At 41.6% G+C, this 26,137-nt stretch overlaps 2 protein-coding genes across 3 annotated transcripts in view; both read left to right on the forward strand.

The window, feature by feature from the left end:
• GTPBP8 (GTP binding protein 8 (putative)) overlaps nucleotides 1–15,740 on the forward strand; it is a 50,684-nt gene extending 34,944 nt beyond the window's left edge. The window contains exon 6 of the mRNA XM_042231401.2: nucleotides 10,010–15,740. Coding sequence (XP_042087335.1) covers nucleotides 10,010–10,043 — 34 coding nt within the window. The 3' untranslated portion in view covers nucleotides 10,044–15,740. The remainder of the gene's footprint in view (nucleotides 1–10,009) is intronic.
• Nucleotides 1–26,137, forward strand: part of BOC (BOC cell adhesion associated, oncogene regulated) — a 273,171-nt gene that overhangs the window by 1,217 nt on the left and 245,817 nt on the right. The window lies entirely within an intron of this gene.

The raw sequence follows: 26,137 nt of genomic DNA on the forward strand, positions 1-26,137 counted from the left end.
GAACTAGGGGAGGGGGCAGGCAGGGAACAGTCTGGGAGTTGTGTCCCCCAGGGCTCCAGAGCCCTCACTACGCCCAGTGGCGGGGCCCAGGCCTCAGGGTGGTGGTGAACCTCTGCCCTGTCTTCCTCTCTGTGATATAATAGCAGCAGCCATCTGCATGGGCTACATTCGGCAGGATTTGGGCCCCCTAACTGACATTTGTGTGGCCTGAGGAGTCTGAGGGCCAGTTGTATCCTGGGTGCCTGGCTTCCTCAGTGATGACCGCTGTTCAGGATCTGGGGACCTGGCCCTGAGGGAGCCGCTAGCTGAGAGCTACCTCTTCAGCCCTGGTGGGAGGACCCAGACTGGGTACTGGATGAACCCTCCTGGGCAGGGTAACCAGCAGGCCTATAACCCCCTCCTCTTGGCCAGGACCTTGGAGGGTGAAAGTTGAGTCTTGAGACTTTGCCCTTTATTGTCAGAACAGAGAGTAACGTTTGTTTGGTGGAGGTTTTTACAGGAGACTCCTTACCTGACCGTGACTGACTTCCAGAATAAAAGATCTGACACCAAGAAGTTTGAAACCAACCATGGTCCTCCCCCTCCTTTTCTATAAAAGGGTTTTGCTGAAAGCTTTTGGGGAGTTTGGGAATTTTATGGCATGAACCACCATCTCCTTGCATGGCCCTGCAATAAACCTTTCTCTACTCCAAACTCCAACGTTTTGGTATTGTTTGGCCTCACTGTGCATTGGGCACATGAATTTGCATTTCAGTAACAAAACCATGATCACAGAAAATTGGAGGCTGCTTGACTCTTCATCAATCCAATCTTCTGTCAATGTCCAAAACAAGACGATATTCCAAGCTCTGCTGATCCTCGCCTCAATATCTTTCTGATGCTTGATTTACTTCAGCTATGCTGTTGCCTGAAAGCTCTGCTGGTAAAGTTTCCTCCCGCAATGCAGGAGACCCCAGTTCAATCCCTGGGTTGGGACGATCTGCTGGAGAAGGGATAGGTTACCCACTCCAATATTCTTGGACTTCCCTTGTGGCTCAGCTGGTAAAGAATCCACCTGCAATGCGGGAGACCTGGGTTTGATCCCTGGATTGGGAAGATCCCCTGGAGAAGGGAAAGGCTACCCACTCCAGTGTTCTGTACTGTATAGACCTTGTCACAAAGAGTTGGACACTACTGAATGTCTTTCACTTCCCTTCACCCTGTTGACACCTTACTTAAGGGCCCCACCATAATGTGTTAGAGAGGCAGTTAGTGGGTTGTGAAGACAAACCAACAAGTTTCTGATTTTAGATCTGCTGTTTGCTAGCTCTATGATCTCAGGATAGTTAAACTAACTCCTCCAAATCTTAGTATTCCTGTAGGTAAAATGAAGATAAATACAAACTTGTAAAGTGCTCACAGTTAAAAAGTGCTTTAGAAGAGTGCCTGCATGCAAACAGTATTTACTCTTAGAAAAATTAATATTATTTTTACTGTTTGAATAGCCTTGCCAAATTGAAATGCTTTGCATGCTCTCTGTACTTATTACTCTGTGTCATTTCCTTGAAACACAATCTCCCTCAGATCTTATGTGATTACCTTTGGGTAATTCTTCTGAACATCCCATTCTCATTCCATAACTTGATGTAGAGACTCTCTTTATGTACTCCTTTATGTACATATGCCCTGTGTTGGCCTCTGTATTAGCCTCCTATTGTTGCTGTAACAAATGACTACAAATATGATAACTTAAAACAACACAGTTACATTTCTGGAGACCAGAAGTTCAAAATGGATCTCACTGGACTAAAGTTGGCAGGGCTGGATCTTTCTGGAGTCTCTACTGGATAATTCATTTTCTTTTTTCACCTTCTAGAGGCCATATGCATTCCTTGACTCATGTCTCCATCCTCCATTTTCAAAGTTGGTAGCATAGCATCTTCCAATCTCCTTTCACCCTTCCATCTGCCTTCATCTTAAAAGGACTCTAGTGATCAGATTGAGCCCACCAAAATAACCCAGGATATTCTCTTCATCTCATAATCTTTAACTTAATATCTACATAATATTTTGCAATGTAAACAAACATATTCATGGATCTGGGGGCTTAGGATGCAGATATCTTGTTGGGGGCATTATTTAGCCTACCATAGACTCGCAGAATTTACCTCACTGCATTATATTGTATATTTGTGTGTTTCCTCCAATGACATGTGAGCTTACTGAAGGTAGTTCTACCATTGTGGCTTATCACAATGCTTAGGTCAGAGTGTGGTGTTTAGTAGGACCTCAGTGAGTTCTTAACAGCTTTATTGAGGTGAAAATTTATATAGAGAACTGTGCATACTTAGCGTAAACATTTTTACTAGTTTGTTGATATTTACTGGCTAAGACACTAGATGATGCTTGAGTAGAGTTTTTGAAGGGCAAGTAAAACTTTCCCAAGCAGATAAGAGAAGAAGACTTTCTTGATAGAGAGATGGTAAACAACATGGGTTGGAAAAATCATTAGTCCTTGCTGAACCAGTATTGCTGGAACATGATGCATTCTGAGGAATTAACCTGGGAGTAGGGGTGTCAGGTCACAGACAGAATTTGGATTTACCCTGCAGACAGGTGATTCCCAAACCTGGCTGATTGTAATAACCTGGGTAGTCTTTTAAAAATAGAAAAATTTCAGGCCCCACTTTGGAAATTCTTATTCATTAGGTCTGAGTAAGATTCTGTGCTTTTTAAAAGATCCTTGTGAAGGTGGTCTGCATTAGGGATCCCTTGTTGAAAGTGCAAAGGGGACACTAAGTCTTAGGCTTGGCAATTTTGGTCACTTTGCATCAGAGGAGCAGCACTCGGGAAACAGATTTGAAAATGAGACTAGAGGAAAGGACATAATAATGTGATCTATTACAAAAGCTGAAGCAAGACATGATTAAGGCCTGAATTCAAACACTGGGACTGAGGATGAATAGGATGACTTATTTAGATATCTAGTATTTGGGTATTTAAACATCTAGTATGACTTCCAAACTGTTTGAGTTTGAGATGTGACACCCAAAAGAACCATTTTAAGTAGGTGGCAGGAATCATGAGATAACTTGTGATGCACTGAGTTTGAGATTGCCCATTGGGCTGCCCACAGGGTATGTCCAATTCACCAGTTAAATAAATGGGACTGTAGCTCAAAGAGTAATTTCTAAGGGAGGGAGTAGGATAACGTTTTTAGAAGCTTAGAAGGGAAGACAGAGTCTATGCAATAAAAGAGAGATGCAGGATCAAGCAGTGTACTCAGTTCGATTCAGTCGCTCAGTCATGTCCAACACTTTGTGACCCCGTGGACTGCAGCATGCCAGGCTTCCCTGCCCTTCACCAACTCCTGAAGCTTGCTCAAACTCATGTCCATTGAGTCGGTGATGCCATCGAACCATCTCATCCTCTGTTGTCCCCTTCTCCCACCTTCAATCTTTCCCAGCATCAGGGTCTTTTCAAATGAGTCAGTTCTTCCCATCAGGTGGCCAAAGTATTGGAGCTTTAGCTTCAGCAACAGTCCTTCCAATGAATATTCAGGGTTCATTTCCTTTATTCAGGGTTCATTTCCTTTAGGATTAAATGGCTGGATCTCCTTGCAGTCCAAGGGACTCTCAAGAGTCTTCTCCAACACCATAGGTCAAAAGCATCAATTTTGTAGTGCTCAGCTTTCTTTATACTCCAACTCTTACATCCATACATGACTACTGGAAAAACCATAGCTTTGACTAGACAGACCTTTGTTGACAAAGTAATGTCTCTGCTTTTTAATATGCTGTCTAGGTTGGTCATAGCTTTTCCTCCAAGGAGTAAGCGTCTTTGAATTTCATGGCTGTCACTGTCTGCAGTGATTTTGGAGCCCCCCCCCCCAAAAAAAAAAAGTCTCTCACTGTTTCCATTGTTTCCCCATGTATTTGCCATGAAGTCATAGGACTGGATGCTGTAATCTTAGTTTTCTGAATGTTGAGTTTTAAACCAACTTTTTCACTTTCATCAAGAGGCTCTTTAGTTCTTCTTTGCTTTCTGCCATAAGGGTGGTGTCATCTGTGTATCTGAGGTTATTGATATTTTTCCTGGCAATCTTGATTCCAGCTTGTGCTTCATGCAGGCCAGCGTTTCTCATGATGTACTCTGCATGTAAGTTAAATAAGCAGGGTGACAATATACAGCCTTGACATACTCCTTTCCCGATTTGGAACAAGTCTGTTCTTCTATGTCCAGTTCTAACTGTTGCTTCTTGACCCGCATACAAATTTCTCAGGAGGCAGGTCAGGGGGTCTGGTATTCCCATCTCTTTCAGAATTTTCCACAGTTTATTGTGATTCACACAAAGTCTTTGGCATATTCAATAAAACAGAAGTATGCTTTTCTGGAAAAAAAAACCAGATGCTTTTCTGGAACTCTCTTGGTTTTTTTTGATGATCCAGTGGATGTTAGCAATTTGATTTCTGGTTCCTCTGCCTTTTCTAAATCCAGTTTGAACATCTGGAAGTTCACAGTTCACATACTGTTGAAGCCTGGCTTGGAGAATTTTGAGCATTACTTTGCTAGTGTGAGATGAATACAATTGTGTGGTAGTTTGAACATTCTTTGGCATTACCTTTCTTGGGTATTGGAATGAAAAGTGACCTTTTCCAGTGCTGTGGCCACTGCTGAGTTTTCTATATTTGCTGGCATATTGAGTGCAGCACTTTCACAGCATCATCTTTTAGGATTTGAAATAGCTCTTCTGGAATTCCATCACCTCCATTCGCTTTGTTCATAGTGATGCTTCCTAAGGCCCACTTGACTTTGCATTCCAGGATGTCTGGCTCTAGGTGGGTTATCACATCATTATGGTTATCTGGGTCATAAAGAACTTTTGAATAGTTCTGTATATTCTTGCCACCTCTTCTTAATATCTTCTGTTTCTACTCAGTCCATACCATTTCTGTCCTTTATTGTGCCCATCTTTGTGTGAAATGTTCTCTTGGTATCTTGAATTTTCTTGAAGAGATCTCTAGTCTTTCTGTTGTTTTCCTCTGTTTCTTTGCATTGATCACTGAGAAAGGCTTTCTTATCTCTCCTTGCTATTCTTTGAAACTCTGCATTCAAATTCAAACTCTGCATATCTTTCCTTTTCTCCTTTGCCTTTCACTTCTCTTCTTTTTTCAGTTATTTGTAAGGCCTCCTCAGACAACCATTTTGCCTTTTTGCAATTCATTTTCTTGGGGATGGCCTTGATCTCTGCCTGCTGTACAATGTCATTGAACCTCTATCCATAGTTCTTCAGGCACTCTGTCTATCAGATCTAATCCCTTGAATCTATTTGTCACTTCTACTGTATAATCGTAAGGGGTTTATTTAGGTCATAGCTGAATGGTCTAGTGGTTTTCCCTACTTTCTTCAATTTAAGCCTGAATTTGGCAATAAGGAGTTCATGATTTGAGCCACAGTCATCTCCTGGTCTTATTTTTGCTGACTGTATAGAGCTTCTCCATCTTTAGCTGCAAAGAATATAATCAATCTGATTTCAATATTGACCATCTGTGTAGAGTCTTCTCTTGTGTTGCTGGAAGAGGGTGTTTACTACCACCAGTGCATTAACCGGTGCAAAACTCTGTTAGCCTTTTCCTACTTCATTTTGTACTCCTAGGGCCAAATTTGCCTGTAGTCCAGGTATCTCTTGACTTCCTATTTTGCATTCCAGTCTGCTATGATGAAAAGGACATCTTTTTGGGGTGATAGTTCTAGACAGTCTTGTATGTTTTCCTAGAACTTTTCCACTTTTGCTTCTTCAGCATTACTGGTTGGGGCGTAGGCTTGGATTACTGTGATAGTGAATGGTTTGCCTTGGAAAGGAGCCAAGATCATTCTGCTGTTTTTGAGATTGCACCCAAGAACTGTATTTCAGACTCTTTTGTTGACTATAAGGGCTAGTCCTTTTCTTCTAAGGGATTCTTGCCCACAGTAGTAGATATAATGGTCATCTGAGTTAAATTCACCCATTCCAGTCCATCTTAGTTCACTGATTCCTAAAATCGATGTTCACTCTTGCCATCTCCTGTTTGACCACTTCTAATTTACCTTGATTTATGGACCTAACATTCCAGGTTCCTATGCAATATTGTTCTTTACAGCATCAGACTTTACTTCCATCACCAGTCACATCAACAACTGGGCATTGTTTTTGCTTTGGGTCTGTCTCTTCATTCTTTCTGGAGTTATTTCTCCACTTTTCTCCAGTAGCATATTGGGCACCTACTGACTGGGGAGTTAATCTTTCATTGTCATACCTTTTGCCTTTTCATACTGTTCCCAAGGCAAGAATACACAAGCAGTGTATTGTTTTGTCCTAATTTTAAGGATAGTGTATCAGTCAGGGTCCCACCAGTCAAAAAAAAAAAAAAAAAAAAAGCAATAGGAAAGAAATTGGCTATAGGGATTGGATAGTCAAATCTAAAATCCATGTGAAAGTGAAAGTGAAGTCACTCAGTCATGTCTGACTCTTTGTGACCCCACAGACTGTAGCCCACCAGGCTTCTCAGTCCATGGGATTTTCCAGGCAAGAGTACTGGAGTGGGTTGTCATTTCCTTCTCCAGGGGATCTTCCCAACCCAGGGATCAAACCCAGGTCTCCTGCATTGTAGGCAGATGCTTTTACGTCTGAGCCGGGGAAGTCCCTAAAATCCATAGGGCAGGCAGTCAGGCAGGAGCTGAAGCTGCAGTCTACAGATGGAATTTCTTCTCTTTTTTGTCCTCAGGGAAACAGTTCTGTTCTCAAGGCCTTTTAAACTGATGGGATCAGTTTTATCCAGATTACCCAGGATAATCTCCTTTACAAAAAGTCAACTGATTGCAGCTGATAATCACATAAACAGAATACCTTCATAGCAGCACCTAATCTAGTGTGATTGAATAACTGGGTACTGTAGCCTAGCCAAGCTGACACATAAAACTGACCATCACAGACAGGAAATGACCTCATCACCTAAATAGGCTAAGGGAAATGGGGCCAAAAGAGTGAGAGAAGCTGGACCTACTAAAGGGATGAAGGGGAGAGAACTGATGAAGGAAGAGCCATTAAGTATTCATTCAGCAGTTTTTGAGCATCAGCTGTTTCCCAGACACCACACTAGGTCCCAGAGGAGCAAGCAAGGGTGGGATCAAGTGCTCAGGTAGAGGGGTTGTCTTAAAGATCAAGAAATCTTGATTCTCTGAGCCAGGAAGATAAAGATAGCTTTAGACATGGTATTTTTGAGTTTTGGCAGGAAGATTCCCCTGGAGGAGGGCATGGCAATCCACTCCAGTATTCTAGCCTGGAGAATCCCCATGGACAGAAGAGCCTGAAAGGCTGTAGTCCATAGGGTCGCAAAGAGTCAGACATGACTGAAGCAACTTAGCATGCAACAGAAAGATGAGGGAGCCCCAGAAAGAGAGCTCCTATGGTGTCAGTGAAGAAGAATTTGCAGTCATTACCAAGAATGGAGGGCAGGGAGATGGATTCTGGATGAACAGTGGATATTTAAAATTGGAGCTTCCTTAGCAACCTAGATGTCCATCAGCAGATGAATGGATAAGAAAGCTATGGTACATATACACAATGGAGTATTACTCAGCCGTTAAAAATAATACATTTGAATCAATTCTAATGAGGTGGATGAAACTGGAGCCTATTATACAGAGTGAAATAAGCCAGAAAGAAAAACACCAATACAGTATACTAACACATATATATGGAATTTAGAAAGGTGGTAATGATAACCCTGTATGCAAGACAGCAAAAGAGACATAGATGTATAGAACAGTCTTTTGGACTCTGTGGGAGAGGGCGAGGGTGGGATGATTTGGGAGAATGGCACTGAAATATGTATAATATCATATGTAAAACGAATCACCAGTCCAGGTTCGATGCAGGATACAGGATGCTCGGGGCTGGTGCACTGGGATGACCCAGAGGGATGGGATAGGGAGGGAGGTGGGAGGGGGGTTCAGGATAGGGAACATGTGTACACCCGTGGTGGATTCATTTTGATGTATGGCAAAACCAATACAACATTGTAAAGTAATTAGCCTCCAATTAAAATAAATAAATTTATATTTTTAAAATTTCAAAAAAAATAATAAAATAAAAGTGTCTCTGGTAAATTGTATTCAGCAAGTGTTGGATCCAAACCCAGCAAAAAAATTAAAAGTGGAACTTCCTTGAAATGGGGGATGGGCTCTGTATATTAGGGAGAAAGTAAGTACTTGGGGCCATGCTTTTAAATTTTTGAGTTTGCAAAGAAAGACTGCCACAGACACAAATTACAGTGAAATAGAAACTTGTTCATCTCATTAGCAATTCAAGAAATACAGGTTAAAATAATTTCAAGGTATTGCCAAATAAGAGTAAAATGCGTTGTGTCCCATTGTGTCCCTCTAGGGCTTCAGAAAAAAAATTTAGAGAAGTTATCCTTTTTTGTTATAATCATGAAAATGAAAAGTGATATATTCACACGAGTCAGTGGTTTTCTACTATATTGGCAGTGGAGTTTTTTTCCCCACAAAAATCTTGACATAGAAATGAAATGTATAAAACAATAGAAGCAGAATTGAAGTGGTTTAGGATGCAAGGGAGAACTCAGCACTCTCACATAAAGTCCTTCTGCCCAGACTCCTAGAAGTACCTCATAAGACACTTCCTAGGAACAGTTTGGATTCTACTGTTGTATTAATTAAAACATGCATTAATATGAGCAGTTTTTCATGATACATTAAAATATTTTAAAGCAGTTTAGAAAACTACGTACAACGTGATTTCATGAAAAAATATGCATCCACATTGAGAAAGAGGTCTGGAAGGATCTAAATCAAGGTGTTAACAATGATTATCTTCTCAGCAGTAAGATGGATTTTTTTTTCATCTAGGAGCTTGTTTGTATTTTCTAGTTAAAGAAAATAAGTGTGTTGCTATTGTAATGAGAAAAAATTATTTTTAATGCTAAATAGTGTATCATCAAACTCTTAGGATATGTGTGCACATGTGTGTGTGTGTGCATATGCCAGTATGTTCAGACACACACTTTTTGGCCCATCCAGCTGTGGTTTCTCAGCTCCAATCCCATGCATTGCTGTGGGATGCTGGGGCTGGGATTCTTCAAGACCAAGTGGTCTTTACCAGCTGGCAGTTATAACAATAATTGACCACTAGAGGGAGATTGGAAGGTAGGAAGAGACGAGAAGGGACTTGTTCCTTCCTGTCTTCTTATTCCTGACAATGTTGCCCAGCAGCAGCTCTTCATCCCCAATAATGGCTGTTGCTTCTAGTCCCTGACTCATTTTTACACACTTGCAGAATTGACACTTCAGAGGTGCTAACAGCACCTGGGTGATGCTCTCTTGTCAAAGATCTGGGTTGCAATTCTGCAGATCCCTTCCTCCAAAAGTCTGAATTCTGGTAACCCCAAACTGGTAATCCCCTTTTTCCTCCAGCTCCAGGGGTTGCAACTGCTTTCAGCAGTTATCTCTGTGTTACCTCAGTGTTATACATGTGCTTTTCAGTTCTTAAACATTTAACCAATTCGTTATATTCTCTCTGGTGAATAGTATGATTCTGTTTTATTAGCAGGATTCTTGGAACAAGAAGTGGTCCTAGGAAACAGCCCCCAAAATGGGATTCTTAGGTTGATTTGAGCATGCCCTTAGCTTTGAACAAGGTAGTGGTCTCTTTACCAAGAGGAAATAAGGTTTGAGTATCTATGATATGTTCTGACATCATGCTTAATACCTGTGGTTGACTGGGATGAAATACCTTCTGTGGCCCTAAGGGGACCAAATGACTGTTATGGTAGCAAAGATGCTTCTGTAAGAAATGACAGCCTTAGATCATTAACTCTCAGCTCAAGTCACAGAGAATCAGAGAGTTTCCCATGGTTACTCTACACTGGATTAAACCAAATGTGTTGATATGGGTCATTATATCAGTTACTAAAGCTCTTACAGTTAGAAGTGTATCTAATGTTGTTTTTTTTTTTTTTTTGGTTGCCAGAAACATAAACTCAACTATAGCCTATGCTCCATGAAGATAAAATTGTGCCAGATTTTTCCTGGCACAACGTAGAAGAAGGAATCCAAAGACTCAGAGAAATCGAAATGGTGGAGCAGATATATAATCATCAACTTGCACACCCCTCTTCAACTACATCCTCTGAGAGTTCACTCCCTCCACTGAGGCACTGAGAAAGGCATTAATGACAGGCCCTCAATATCCTCACAAAGTTCTGTGATGACTGTCTTCTGTAGGCTATGGTGATGGTAAAAGATACCACTACTGAAACTGGCTCCCTGATTTCAGTGAAGATGATGGGATCCCAGAATGACAAAGGCCAGGTGGCAACAATTAACTATAAGAGGCAAGGTGAGGGCATTTACTATAATGGGCAATCGAGATAAAATGTTAACCAAATTGTTTTGACTAGCAGGAATCTTTAGTAGTAGCTAACTGATCATGGTATCTATATGAATTTATCAGATTGCAGCCTATTAAAATATTACTTCATTCACAGAAGGAGAAATATCATATGACATCCCTTACATATGGGATCTAAAAAGAAATGATACAAATTAATTTACTTATGAAAGAGAAACAGACTCACAGACTTAGCGAATGGACTTGTGCTTGTGGGGGAGAAAGATAGGGGAAGGGATAGTTCAGAGTTTGGAATAGACATGTACACCCTGCTATATTTAAAACAGATAACCAACAAGAACTGTATAGCACAGGGAACTCTACTCAGTGTTATGTGGCAGCCTGGATGGGAGAGAGTTTGAGGGAGAACGGATACATGTATATGTAATGCTGAGTCTCTTTGCTGTTCACCTGAAACTGTCACGACATTGTTAATCAGCTATGCTGCTGCTGCTAAGTCGCTTCAGTTGTGTCCGACTCTGTGCAACCCCATAGACGGCAGCCCACCAGGCTCCTCCGTCCCTGGGATTCTCCAGCCAAGAACACTGAAGTGGGTTGCCATTTCCTTCTCCAGTTAGTCAGCTATACCCCAATACAAAAAAAAAAAAAAAAAGTCAAAAAATATAGTACTTCATTTCTGTCGCAGTGGCCAGAAACCTAATTTGAGCACCCAAATGGAGAGGAGACATGACTCCTTACTCAGTTTCCAGACTTAAACAAGTTCAATAACATAGAATCTCTTGATGAACAAGGAAGCTGGTACAAAGATGTTCCTGAGAGTCATTTACAGTGACAAAACTTTAGAAAGATACAATCATCATGTATCAGTTACCTATTGATGGTTAGCAGTCAACATGTTCGTGACTCAATCATTTTATTGCTTACAGTGCTGTGGGGTCAGGAGTTTTGCCAGGGCTCTGAAGGGATGTCTTGTCTCTCATCCACATAGTGTTGGCTGGGGGCTTTACTAGGTTTGGAGGACCCCGAAGGCCTCACAAGTCTGGCACTCCCATTGGCATGACTCAGATGGCTGAGGTGAGCTGGGATGGCTGGGTCTCCCTTTTCCCATGGTATTAGCAGGGTTCACAGTATGTCTGGGTCCTTGTTTCTCCTCCATGTGATTTCTCTATCCACATGGCATCTCATCCTCTAGGACCCGTCTCCCTGTGTAGACTCCCTCTAAAGGATAACCTGAACTTCTTTACATGCAGCCTGATCCATGAGGAGCAAAAGCAGATGCTGTCAGGCCTCTTAGAGTCTGAACTCAGAAGTCCCCAGATGCTACTTCCATCACACTTTGTTGGTCAAAACAAGTCAGAAGGGCAGCATAAATTCAAGGAATGGGGAAACAGACACCAGCTTTTGTTCGAAAAAGCAGTAAAGGCATATTTCAAAGAGGTGTGGACCCAGAGAGACCCAATTCAGTCACAGGGTTTATTTTAAACAACCTAGTACATTTTAATAAACATTTCTCTTAAGAAATTAAGGTACATCCATACAGCGAGAAATGGAGTAGGCAAAATTGCTGTAGCAAAAAGACTCGCAAATATATAATAGTCCAAACACAATAGATGTTTATTCTCACCCATACTGTATTCAACACACGATTATTCAAAATTGTAGTCTCCCTCCATCCTTTGACTTTGAATTCCCCTCAGGCCTTATCATCTTCTGCATCTAGCTGTAAGAAGAGATAACATAAAGGAGACACACTCACCTTTTAAAAGCACTGACCCAGGAATAGCACACACTACATTCATTGCTATTCTTTTCAGTTCAGTTCAGTTGCTCAGTCATGTCTGACTCTTAGGGACCCCACGGACTGCAGCATGCCAGGCTGAATTCACTGTTCTTACTAACTCCTGGAGCTTGCTCAAACTCATGTCCATTGAGTCGGTGATGCCATCCAGCCATCTCATCCTCTGTTGTCCCCTTGGATGGATGGCATCACCAACTACACCTAACTGCAAAGAAGCCTGGAAATGTAGCCTAGCTGCATGCCCAAGGAGAAGGAAATAGATTTTGATGAACAGCTAGGAGAATCTGCCACAATCACTTTTTAGGGATAGGCAATGACCCAGGGAAATGCTCACATGTTAAATGAATGAAAGAGATGATAAAACTTTGTATACACTATGATTCCAAGTCAGGGAAGGGGCAAAAGGAAATGTATATCTGGAGTGAATATGATGCCAAGATTTTTATTTCTGGTTGGTGAAAGTACAAGTTTTCTATTCTTTTTATTTTCAGAATTAGGTTCAGTGAACACAAATCTTTTCCATAACATGACAATATGTTTAAATGTTAAAGTACCTAAATTATAAACTCGAAGCACTCTTTTAGCATCATGACTGACAATCAAGCTCTCTCAACTCCTAGAAGCTCATAGAAATGTAAAGAAAAAAAATGCCCATTGATAGATAGCATATTTGCCACTCTGTTTTCTGAAGTATTTAGGGACCAGCATACAATTTCAACACAGATAATTCCTAATTTAGAAAAGTCATTCCTAAGTCCATCCTTTGATTAGGACCGAGAGCTAGCCCACCAAAGCCAGTTTCCTGCAACCAATCATGATGTCCCAGCCATTGGTTCTCTGGAGGACAATCCTGGATCCCAGGATTGTTACAGAAAAGTGCATTCCACCATCAAGATCAAAATAGCAGGAACACACCTTCCCTCAGCTTGGGTTACCCTCACCCCCAGCAAGCTCTGGCAGCCAGAGTCAGAGCTTGTACCCTTCCCTGTCCCTAGAAACATTTGCTGCACCAGGTGGGAAGTGGAAGCTGGGATCTATTCGCAGTGGAGCCCCTGGCGTGATGGGAGCAATAAAGTGGAGGAAAAGCAGGGCTCCGGGCGTCAGCAAGGGTGCCCATATGGCATGATCACATGAGACGCAGGATTCTGAGGGAGACGTGATGTCAGATCAGGATGATGGGGGAAAGGCTACAGACGTCTAGCGTAGGGACGAAGTGCTTTCACCGTTCACTTTCCCTCTCATAGACGAGAGATCTTGAATACTTCAGTTCTCCATCCCAGGTCATCTTTATCCCAGTTCCTTCATTGTCCTCATCTCCAGTAACCTTCACATCCACTTCACTTCAGTCACATACTCTCAAGTCATATCCCAAATCTTGCTGCCATCCAGAATTATTCCATACCTGATGTCACAAATTCAGACGTTTCTTTCTGATGATAATGTCTTATTTTTTCAACCTTCTCACTCAAGTCACTCCTTACAAATCTGGTCTTAAGCCTCACTGGATCACCAGTCCTTGATCCCTTACTCTCTTCTCATCAGTACCCTTCCACTTCCACCCTTCTTTGTATATAGCTTAGATACTCTCAGTCCATTGCACACCAGTGTTATCAATCCCCTCTCTCTGTTACACTTCCATCACATTTGCCTGACCAATGTCCAACCCTTTATTAGTTCTATTCTCTGAATTTTCTGTAATTATGGGGAAGAAACACTAAAGTTCTCAGGTAAGAGCTCTCTCAACTTAATAATGTCAAACCTACAATTTTACTTGTCCCTCCAACCATCCTATCTTCCATCCTCCAGTTACAATGGATAAGGTGATCCTCTTCTCACCCAAGATGAATCCCTTCATTGTCCGTCTGCATCTAGTAAAAGCTTTTTCAGAAAAAGGATCATGTGTGCTTGTTAACTGCTGCCTTCTAGGACTTGGCAGAAGTAGGCATAAGAACAAGTACACAGTATTTATCAAATGAATAGCTTTGATGAATTAAGGAAAAGGTAGGGACAGAGGGAAGGAAATAAAACAGTTATTCCTCCTCTCTTATTTTGCTGTTTTTGATTAGAAGAGAGAATAGTATTCTGAGAAAGAGCAGAATTTTCTCATACATAAAGGACAGAGGTTGATCAAGAATTGACAGTATCTGAACTGTTAATAATTCTTACATTGTAAAATTCACCTGAATGGCACCTGTTCAGTTCAGTTCAGTTTAGTTCAGTCACTCAATCGTGTCCAACTCTTTGTGACCCCATGAATCGCAGCACTCCAGGCCTCCCTGTCCATCACCAACTCCCGGAGTTCACTCAGACTCACGTCCATCGAGTCCGTGATGCCATCCAGCCATCTCATCCTCTGTCATCCCCTTCTCCTCCTGCCCCCAATCCCTCCCAGCATCAGAGTCTTTTCCAATGAGTCAACTCTTCGCATGAGGTGGCCAAAGTACTGGAGTTTCAGCTTTAGCATCATTCGTTCCAAAGAAACCCCAGGGCTGACCTCCTTCAGAATGGACTGGTTGGATCTCCTTGCAGTCCAAGGGACTCTCAAGAGTCTTCTCCAACACCACAGTTCAAAAGCATCAATTCTTTGGTGCTCAGCTTTCTTCACAGTCCAACTCTCACATCCATACATGACCACAGGAAAAACCATAGTCTTGACTAGACAGACCTTAGTCGGCAAAGTAATGTCTCTGCTTTTGAATATGCTATCTAGGTTGGTCATAACTTTTCTTCCAAGGAGTAAGCATCTTTTAATTTCATGGCTGCAGTCACCATCTGCAGTGATTTTGTAGCCCCCCAAAATAAAGTCAGCCACTGTTTCCACTGTTTCCCCATCTATTTCCCATGAAGTGATGGGACCAGATGATCCCATCTTTGTTTTCTGAATGTTGAGCTTTATGCCAACTTTTTCACTCTCCTCTTTCACTTTCATCAAGAGGCTTTTTAGTTCCTCTTCACTTTCTGCCATAAGGGTGGTGCCATCTGCATATCTGAGGTTATTGATATTTCTCCTGGCAATCTTGATTCCAGCTTGTGTTTCTTCCAGCCCAGTGTTTCTCATGATGTACTCTGCATATAAGTTAAATAAGCAGGGTGACAATATAAGTTAAAAGCAGGGTGACATATAAGTTAAATAAACAGGGTGCCTTGACGCACTCCTTTTCCTATTTGGCACCTATTAGCCTCATATAATTTATTTCCCTGAGAAAAATTCTTCCTTTAGAATAAATTTCTGTCATCTAGAGTAATTTTATGTACAAATTCTATTCACCCTTTAATTCCTAGTTCAGAGGCCCCTTGTTTCTTCTCCCCCCAAAGTTGGCACTTGCCTCTTCCATTTCGGAACTTGCATCTTGCTTTCTACCTCCCGCTCGTATGATACTGACTGACAGCAGTCTGCTTTGTTCTTGAGGCGTTTGTCCTGAGTTCTCTAAGCAACTTCATGCAGGGATTGTGTATCTTCCCTCCTGCTGGCACATGGATTCTCAGTAAATATTGTAGAATAAATACTGAATGAATTAAGTAACGAATAAAAAGCCTTTCAATAAAAACCAAGTACTAGCCTGGCATTAAGAATTTCTCAATTCAAGAAACATGATAGCTCTAGAAGTCACTGGAACACATTTGAAAGGCCATGCATACATATTCATACTGTGTTAATGAGGCATACTATAGTCTCCAAAAATTTTCCTTGATTATAAAAGGCATCCTATCAGAGGTTTTAATTTAAAAAACATGCTTCCACCTGATCATACTTTTTGAAAATGTTGGCATTTTTAGGTCTGTAAAAAGAAAGCATGTTTTCTTTTAAAAAGTACTTCATGCAAAAGTCTTAAGGAGATTGCCTCTCACTTGTACTTAGAACTTTCAGAAGATATAAGACTAGCATGTTTCATTTGAATTCCTGAAGTGAGTTTTGGTTTGGATTTTGATCTGAATGTATAGGTATAAATCCCAGTTTAGTGTCTGGAGAATATAAGGATTATACTTTTCCTGGTCAAATACTGGTTTTCACTTTTTGGAAATGTATAAAAATAACCACTTACAAGAATCTTATAATTATCATGTAAAGATACATAAAGTGATGGTTGATGAAAAGGAAGAGTTTGGAGGAAAAAAAAGGGAAATGAGTCCCCAACAAGCAGAAATAAAAAGAGAGTGGAATTAAAGCTCCCATTATTGAGAAATCAGACTCTTATAGAGCAACCTTTTAGACTCCATTCAGTATATACTTTTATTATAACATCTAGCTTCACAGTAGAGTATTACTTAATAGCTTTAAGTGTAATTATTTCCCCATCGACATTTGCATATACACCTTGACAGCTTTTGCTGAGAAATCAAATTTCTCAGTTGTGGCTTCTTCAATATCGCATCTCTCCACCAGAGGGCAGCAAGAAGCTGTGACCAGATTACCCTCTAAAGGCTCCTGGCTTCATTAAGAAACCAAGCAGAATTTAATCTACAATCCAACTCGCCAGTGGAATCCTAGCTTTACAGCTTCAGACAAAATGGAGACAAATTGGCTTATTCCTGGCAGAGGAGATTCAAATAATCAAAGGAATGTCTTACAGCAAAGTAGATACACATGATTTCAAGGCTTTACCCCTAACTTGGAAGCAAGTCATGTGACCTGAAGGTTTAGCTTTGGTCAGGAGTGGCATAAACCAAGTTCATCTTCAAGGAGCTGAGTCACTTGACCCCAGGAATGGCAAGACTTTTTTTAAAAGTTGATAATCAGATATATTTTTTTCTACATTAAAGACTCAGTGCCCAAGAACTGGTCTTGGAGAAAATAAAATTATTATTCCTACTCTTTGACAGCCTTGAGGCAAAATTTCCAAGTCAAAAGGAAGAGTTTAGAGAAAATATGAGAAATGAGCTCCCAACAAACAGATATAAAAAGAGAGTGGAATTAGCCTTGAGGCAAAATTTCCAAGTCAAATTTATAAGGTGTATAGGGATTTGGTTGCTTGTTTTGCTTTCTTCTTTCTTGCCAGTTACCTCCTGAGAGCTGGGCATGGATCAGTAAAATCCCTCTGCTGTGGCTGCCAGCAAGTCTGTGCCTGATTTGGAGCATTTCTGAGAAGGTACCAGAGCCTCTAGTGGAACATAACACCCTAGTACTAAGCCAAGGGACGGAGCCAAGCCACATTTCAGTGTCTGCCACTGAACCAAGCTGCAAGCAGGGGCCATCTTTTCTGCTCAAAACGTTGTTACTGAAATCCTTCATGTGTTTGCTTTTGCGACTAAACTGGTCAAAAAAATGTTCTTTAAAATTAGGATTGACTTAGAAAGGAGATAGTCTCTCTATGCCCAAAATTTCCAAAAGACACGTCATCTGTGCACCCGGATACACTCACAAAAACACACATGCACACTTGCCAAGAAACAAAAAGTTCTCAGGAGGATCATGCTCCTAAGAGCTTTCTCTCTTTTATACCAGTATTTATTACTGCCTGTTCTCATAAAATCTACTTTGGGAGATTCTGGCATAGCAAGAATTTTGCCTCAGGAATGTGTAAGAAAACATGATCAGGCAGTAAGCAGATAAACAGTGACAAGGCACTCAACTGTGACCTTCCCAGGTAGTGCTAGGGGTAAAGAACTCTCCTACCAATGCAGGAGACATAAGAGTCATGGGTTCAATTCCTGGGTCGGGAAGATCTCTTGGAGGAAGGCGTGGCAACCCACTCCAGTACCCTTGCCTGGAAAATCCCATGGACAGAGGAGCCTGGTGGGCTACAGTCCATAGGGTTGCAAAAAGTCAGAAATGACTGAAGCGACTAAGCATGCATGTACTCAAGAGTGGTAAAGCCAATAAATGGAGTCACATCCAGCTCAGGGCAACTCTAGGATAAAAATTAAGGATATTAAAGTCAACATTGAAAATCTCTCCCCATGAGCATGTAGGCATCACAAGACAGGAATGTTAAGTTCCTTGTTCTAAGAAGCAGCTCTTCAGTTCTTCGTTCTATCTTAAGTGGCTAAGATGCTCAATATTTGTCAAGTGAATACTTAAGAAAGTTACCTCATCAGAGACCAATATCTCCTAGTGAGTCCATTTCAGATAATCTTTCTCCCCTTCCAGCATGAAAGCAAATTATGATTTCCTCAGTTGAACAAAGTTGACAAAGTTGTCTAGTGTCAAGGGACCATGTTGTATGCGTCTTTAACAACAATCATAACCAGAGAGGCAAGCTGCTCAACCCAGAGAGCCGGTGTGAACAGACTGATTGAGTGAAGTCGCTCAGTCGTGTCCGACTCTTTGCTACCCCATGGACTGTAGCCTACCAGGCTCCTCTGTCCAAGGGATTTTCCAGGCAATAGTACTGGAGTGGATTGCCATTTCTTTCTCCAGCGGATCTTCCCGACCCAGGGATCGAACCCGGATCTCCCGCATTGTAGACAGACGCTTTCCCGTCTGAGCCACCAGGGAAGTCCCGTGTGAACAGAGACTAATTGTACATCCTCTTTTTATTTGCTAAATCTGGCAACACTACCCCAGAGAGAGTGTGAGATGGAAATCTTCATTTATTCAATCGTGTGAACAGAGACTGATTGAATAAATGAAGATTCCCATCTCACACCCTCTCTGGAGTAGTGTTGCCAGGTTTAGCAAATAAAAAGAGGATGTACAATTAAATTTGAATTTCAGGTTAATAAATTTATCATATGACAAAGATATCCTAAAAAAAGAAAAGTTCACTAAGTAAAATTCAAAATTAATTGGGTGTCCTGTATTTTGATCTGACAATTCTAATCTGCAGCATATACTTCCTGAGCAAAATAGTAGAAGAGTTGTCTGACCTTAAAAGTGTGACCTTCCTCTCAGGTAACACAGGTTGTATTAATAATATCTTTTTAACTTCAATGTATGAATGCCACTGTCAACAATGGTGACATTGTATGGTGACAACAATGGGTTCCATTCAATTCCTTTAGGTGTGCCATGGAAAATTCCAGAATTTGGAAACATCCTTTAAACTCAAAGTTTTGAACACCACTAGTACAGAGTCTTTGGTAACCTATGTTCTTTGAGCTGAATGAAAGGTCTGCCCTATAACATTGTTCATCTGTGTACTTTGGGAAATAATTTTTGGGCAAATAACATTCAATATCACAGTAATCCAAGTCTATGCCTTGACCAGTAATGCTGAAGAAGCTAAAGTTCAACAGTTCTAGGAAGACCTACAAGACCTTCTAGAACTAACACCCGAAAAAGATGTCCTTTTCATTATAGGGGACTGGAATGCAAAAGTAGGAAGTCAAGAAATACCTGGAGTAACAGGCAAATTTGGCCTTGGATTGCGGAATGAAGCAGGCAAAAGGCTAATAGAGTTTTGCAAAGAGAACACACTGGTCATAGCAAATACCCTCTTCCAACAACACAAGACTCTACACGTGGACATCACCAGATGGTCAACACTGAAATCAGATTGATTATATTCTTTGCAGCCAAAGGTGGAGAAACTCTATACAGTTAGCAAAAACAAGACCAGGAGATAACTGTGGCTCAGATCATGAACTCCTTATTGCCAAATTCAGACTTAAATTGAAGAAAGTGGGAAAAACCACTAGACCATTCAGGTATAACCTAAATCAAATCCCTTACAATTATACAGTTCAAGTGAGAAATAGATTCAAGGGATTAGATCTGATAGACAGAGTCCCTGAAGAACTATGGACGGAGGTTCATGACATTGTACAGGAGGCAGGGATCAAGACCATCCCCAAGAAAAAGAAATGAAAAAAGGCAAAATGGTTATTTGAGGAGGCCTTAAGAATAACTGAAAAAAGAAGAGAAATGAAAGGCAAGGAAAAAGGGAAAGATATACCCATTTGAATGCAGAGTTCCAGAAAATAGTAAGGAGAGATAAGAAAGCCTTCCTCAGTGATCAATCAATGCAAAGAAATTCAGGAAAACAATAGAATGGGAAAGACTAGAGATCTCTTCAAGAAAATTAGAGATACCAAGAGAACATTTCATGCAAAGATGTGCACAATAAAGGACAGAAATGCTATGGACCTAATAGAAGTAGAAGATATTAAGGAGAGGTGGCAAGAATACACAAAAGAACTATTAAAAAAAAGATCTTCATGACCCATATAACCACAATGGTGTGATTACCCACCTATACCCAGATACCTTGGAATGTGAAGTCAAGTGGCCCTTAGGAAGCATCATTACGAACAAAGTTAGTGGAAGTGATGGAATTCCAGTTGAGCTATTTCAAATCCTAAAAGATGATGCTGTGAAAAGTGCTGCACTCAATATGCCAGCAAATCTGGAAAACTCAGCAGTGGCCACAGGACTGGAAAAGGTCAATTTTCATTCCAATCCCCAAGAAAGGCAATGCCAAAGAATGCTCAAACTACTGCATAATTGCATTCATCTCACACACTAGCAAAGTAATGCTCAAAATTCTCCAAGCCAGGCTTCAATAGTATGTGAACCGTGAACTTCCAGACATTCAAGATGGATTTAGAAAAGGCAGAGCAACCAGAAATCAAATTGCCAACATCTGCTGGATCATCAAAAAAGCAAGAGAGTTCCAGAAAATCATCTACTTCTGCTTTATTGACTATGCCAAAGCCTTTGACTGTGTGGATCACAACAAACTATGGAAAATTCTGAAAGAGATGGGAATACCAGACCACCTGACCTGCCTCCTGAGAAATCTGTATGCAGGTCAGGAAGCAACAGTTAGAACTGGACATGGAACAACAGACTGGTTCCATATTGGGAAAGGAGTGCATCAAGGCTGTATATTGTCACCCTGCTTATTTAACTTCTATGCAGAGTACATCATGAGAAACACTGGGCTGGAAGAAGCACAAGCTGGAATCAAGATTGCCGGGAGAAATATCAATAACCTCAGATATGCAGATGACACCACCCCTATGGCAGAAATCGAAGAACTAAAGAGCCTCTCAATGAAAGTGAAAGAGGAGACGGAAAAAGTCATCTTAAAACTCAATTCAGAAAACTAAGATCATGGCATCTGGTCCTATTACTTCATGGGAAATAGATGGGGAAACAGTGGAAACAGTGACAGACTTTATTTTTTTGGGCTCCAAAATCACTGCAGATGGTGACTGCAGCCATGAAATTAAAAGACATTTGCTCCTTGGAAGAAAAGTTAGGACCAACCTAGGCGGCATATTAAAAAGCAAAGACATTACTTTGCCAACAAAGGTCTGTCTAGTCAAGGCTATGGTTTTTCCAGTGGTCATGTATGGATGTGAGAGGTCAACTATAAAAAAGCTGAACACCAAAGAATTGATGCTTTTGAACTGTGGTGTTGGAGAAAACTCTTGAGAATCTCTTTGACTGCAAGGAGGTCCTACCAGTCCGTCCTAAAGGAAATCAGTCCTAAATATTCTTTGGAAGGACTGATGCTGAAGCTGAAACTGCAACACTTTGGCCACCTGATGTGAAGAACTGTTTTGAAAAGACCCTGATGCTGGGAAAGATTGAAGGTGGGAGGAGAAGGGGACAACAGAGGATAAGATGGTTGGATGGCTTCACTGACTCAATGGACATGAGTTTGAGTAAATTCTGGGAGTTGGTGATAGACAGGAAGGCCTGACGTGCTGCAGTCCATGGGGTCGCAGAGAGTTGGACAGGACTGAACAACTGAACTGAACCTTTGTTTAGAAGGTTGAAACTAGGCTTAGGAAGTTCTGTGTTTCCTGAGTGATTTCCAGCCCAGTCATCTACCTCCTGATCATGAAGTGGTAATAAAACCCAGTTCTGAGTGGGAGAGGAATTCATAACACAGCAGTGTGGGAGGAAAGGTACTGAATTAAGCAATGATAATACAAACTCAGTTTTTCCAACTTGAGTATGGCTTAGAAGATTTCTATTCGCAAACATCATATATTAGTCCTGGACCAGAGCCAGGCTTTTGGGAAAACTCATACCTAACTGTAAGCTAAAGTGATCAGTTTCTGGTTACAGTCTCAGAGGCACCTAGTCCACCTGTACCCAGAGCTCAGCCCTTGTGCTTCACGGGTCAGTTCAGCCAGAAGGCTCAGGGGATAACTTTGGGCACTTTGGATGGACATAGGGATGGGAGGTGAAGGAGTGGCTTGGGGCTGAGGAATTTAGCTGGTAATCAGGAAAGGGAGACATAGGAATGAACTCTTTTCCATAAGAAAATCTTTGTTCAGATGATCTCAAAGTTTAGTTACAGAATTTTATAAAGAAAATATTCCTTTGTCACTTGTAAGCATTATTGCTTCTTATTGAACTGTACTATAAATGAGTACCATTGACTAAAAGGATACCAACCAAATGAATAAAAATAAAACTCTTACCTTCCTAGAAATCTCCATTATATCATATGGTGTTTAAGACCTTTCACAAATTAATGCAAATCTATCTTTCCAATCTCATTTCCTGCTACTTCTTTCTAAGACTGTCATACTCTATACCCCAGCGTTTCTGAGCCTCAGCATTATCAGCATTTTGAATGGGATAATTCTTTGTTGTAAAGAACTGTCCTGTGTAGTTCTTATTGTATTGTAAGATGTTAGCAACATGTTCAGCTTCTACCCACTCAGTTCAGTTCAGTTCAGTCGCTCAGTAGTGTCCAACTCTTTGTGACCCCATGAATTGCAGCGTGCCAGGCCTCCCTGTCCATCACCAACACCCAGAGTTTATCCAAACTCATGTCCCTCGAGTCGGTGATGCCATCCAGCCATCTCATCCTCTGCCATCCCCTTCTCCTCCTGCCCCCAATCCCTCCCAGCATCAGAGTCTTTTCCAATGAGTCAGCTCTTCACATGAGGTAGCCAAAGTACTGGAGTTTCAGCTTCAACATCATTCCTTCCAATGAACACCCAGGACTGATCTCCTTTAGAATGGACTGGTTGGAGCTCCTTGCAGTCCAAGGGACTCTCAAGAGTCTTCTCCAACACCACAGTTCAAAAGCATCAATTCTTCGGCACTCAGCCTTCTTCACAGTCCAACTTTCACATCCATACGTGACTACTGGTAAAACCATAGCCTTGACTAGATGGACCTTTGTTGGCAAAGTAATATCTCTGCTTTTTAATATGCTGTCTAGGTTGGTCATAACTTTCCTTCCTAGAAGTCCCCAATTCCCACCCTGCTGTTACCCTCCTGACAGCCAGAAAATCTGGAGACATTGCCAGAGGTCCCCTGGGGGACAAAATCATCTCCATCAGTCATCCTACCTGGGGCTAACTTACCCCACTCCCACTGAGAACCTGCCTTCCTATGAACATATTTTCATATACCCACCCCACTACACACACACAACACACACACACACACACACACACACACACACACACACACACACACCTTTCTTCCTGTTACCTTTACCTGAAACATCCTACTTTGCCCCTTTCCACTGACAAATTCTACTCGTGTTTGAAAGCTGTAATCAAATGTTACCTGTCTGATAATTTTCCTTACAATTCATGCCAGCATAATTTCCCTTCCCTTCCCTGGCTGCCACAGGCACTGCACACAATTTTACTACTAGTACTAATGATGTCTACCACGTGGAGTTGCAATCATCCTCTCCTGTTAAGAGAGTGAGTTTCTTAAGAGCAAGGTCCATATGTCTACATTACCCAGCACACCGTGTGTGTGCCCCACCAAATACACACAGCACTCAAACAAGCTGGAGTCCCAAGTTACACCATTCACTCTATATTCCCTAAAGGGATACTTGGATTTTCATGCTTATCAAGCAGACTAAATTAGACTGGACCCCACTGTGCTTCAGCAGATCTGGATTACTCACCATTTTCCAAACATTCATGGTAATTTCTCATCTTTACACCATGGTTGAAATTGTTTTCTTCACCTGGAGGCTTCTACTCTCATTTTTTCCTATTAAAATCTTCCACAAATGCCACTTCTACTTACAACTCTAGACACACACTTACTCACATGCATATACTATGACCTCCTCCTTCTGAAAGCACCATTGCCTTTTTCTCTTCCTTTCTAGTTCTTCTCATTCTCTGTCTCATTCCCAATGGTCTTCTCTTAAAGCTGAATTCTGCTTCTTGAAGGCAAAGACTCTATCTTCCTCTTTCTGCAGCTGCTCCTCAAGGGACTTGTACATACCAGGCACTAATCAAGAATTTGTTTAATTGAATAGAAGAATCAGAAGTTATTTTAAAATACTTGGTTCATATCCTGAGACTAATGTAAGTGTTTAAAGAAAGGAAGGGGATTGCGACCCATCATGGGGAAGGTTTAGAAAGATGAATTCACCTGGGTCGGGAAAGAATGGAGGTGTATTACCAAGCAACCACAGTAGTACAAGGGTAAGGTAAAGCCATTGCTTTGATAATAACAAAGATGTCAGGAGTGATTTCAGAATGATGGTGTATAGGATTTGGTACCTAACTGGAAATGAGACAAGGGAGAGAGAAAAATGGGAGTAAACAATATTCAGATGCTGGTTTTGGGTGCTGGGATGATGACAGCAACACTCACCAAAATATAAAGATTCGGAGAAAGGACAATGAGTGCAGCAGTTGAGTGTCAGTGAGCCACCCCAGTAGAAATAGAGCAGAGACAGTTAGAAAGATGAGCGTGAGGCTTAGAGAGGCAAGGGAACCCAGTGGCGGGGTTTGGGAGTCAATCTTGTAGCTGAGGCCGAGGGGCAATGTGGATGACTGAGGGAAGGGGTCTGTGACAAGAGAAGAGGGGGTGTTGGGGGAAAGGGGAAGGCAGAAGGCAGGGAGCACAACGCCGTGGAAGAAAGAATATTAGGGTTTCAGTGCTGCGTGAGTAGGTGAGAATGAGGACTGGAGATAGGTCAGTGGATTCGTTGATCTGGTGGTCTGTTGCCTCTTGAGAGATGAGACTCAGTGGGGTAGAGGGGCTGAACGCCAGATTAGTAGGAGGTGTGGAGTGAAAGAGCAGTGAGAATGTAATGACTGAGATAAAAGAAACCTCAACAAGTGTATCAGTAAGAGGAAGGCATTTTACCACAATTGCTTGAGGGCAGAGCAAGGTTCAGAAAGGTTGTGTTTGTTTTTAGGTTGTGTGAGACTGGAATCTGTTGACAAAGGGAAGGAGCTTGAGAGCTAGAGATTTTGAAGTTATGAGAACAAAAACGTAACAAACAAAATCTTGGAGGAGGTGAGATGCTATTAGAGTCTCGGAGAAGGGAGGAGAAGAGACCTCTTCTTCTGAGAGAAAGTGGGGAGGAGTGAGGAATTGCATGACTCGGGCAAAGAGGAGGGTGGAGGGGCTTTGTACTTTCTTATCCTCCATGCCTCCTCCATACCTCCATACTTTCTTATCCATCAGAGCAGGGGGTGAGTCAGTCTGTGAAGCTGGACAATCCTGAGGCACCTGTGTCAGGGAAATGACCAGAGACAAGGGAAGGGGGTGGCAAAGCAGCAGTGAGCTCTGAAGATTCCTTTCAGATGGTTGAATCTTTTCTTGGAAAACTCCTTACCTTTCAAACCCAGCTCAAGTGTTTCCTTCTGTGGCTCACCCAGCTGGAAACTGAACTCATGGGAGTCATACTCCCCTCAACCCCAAGACCTGCAACCCTTATGAAACTATTTACCTTGTTGTATTTCAAGTTTCATTCATTTGTCTGCCCCATCAGTTCTTAAGCTTCTCAAAGGTCATTATTCATCTCTGTATCCCTAGCGCCTGGCAACGTGGCCAGCACGCACAGTCAGTGCTCAAAAAATAATGAGTGAGTGAATGAATGAGGGGACGGTTATGTGAATGCATGATATTTCCTCCCCTGGTGGAGGCTGACTTGGGCTTCCAATATATTAACTAGAGCAGAGAGAGACCTCAGGAGAGAGATTAGAGGAAAACTGCACGTGTGGATACATGTGAAGTAAAGGCAAATGAGAACAAGAATAGCCGTGAAACAAATGTGGAACTCAAGTGGTTTTCTCAAAAGCCATATGCAGTCCTGAATAGCAGGGGA

The sequence above is a fragment of the Ovis aries genome, chromosome 1 (genome assembly GCF_016772045.2).
Source record: "Ovis aries strain OAR_USU_Benz2616 breed Rambouillet chromosome 1, ARS-UI_Ramb_v3.0, whole genome shotgun sequence".
Taxonomy (NCBI): domain Eukaryota; kingdom Metazoa; phylum Chordata; class Mammalia; order Artiodactyla; family Bovidae; genus Ovis; species Ovis aries.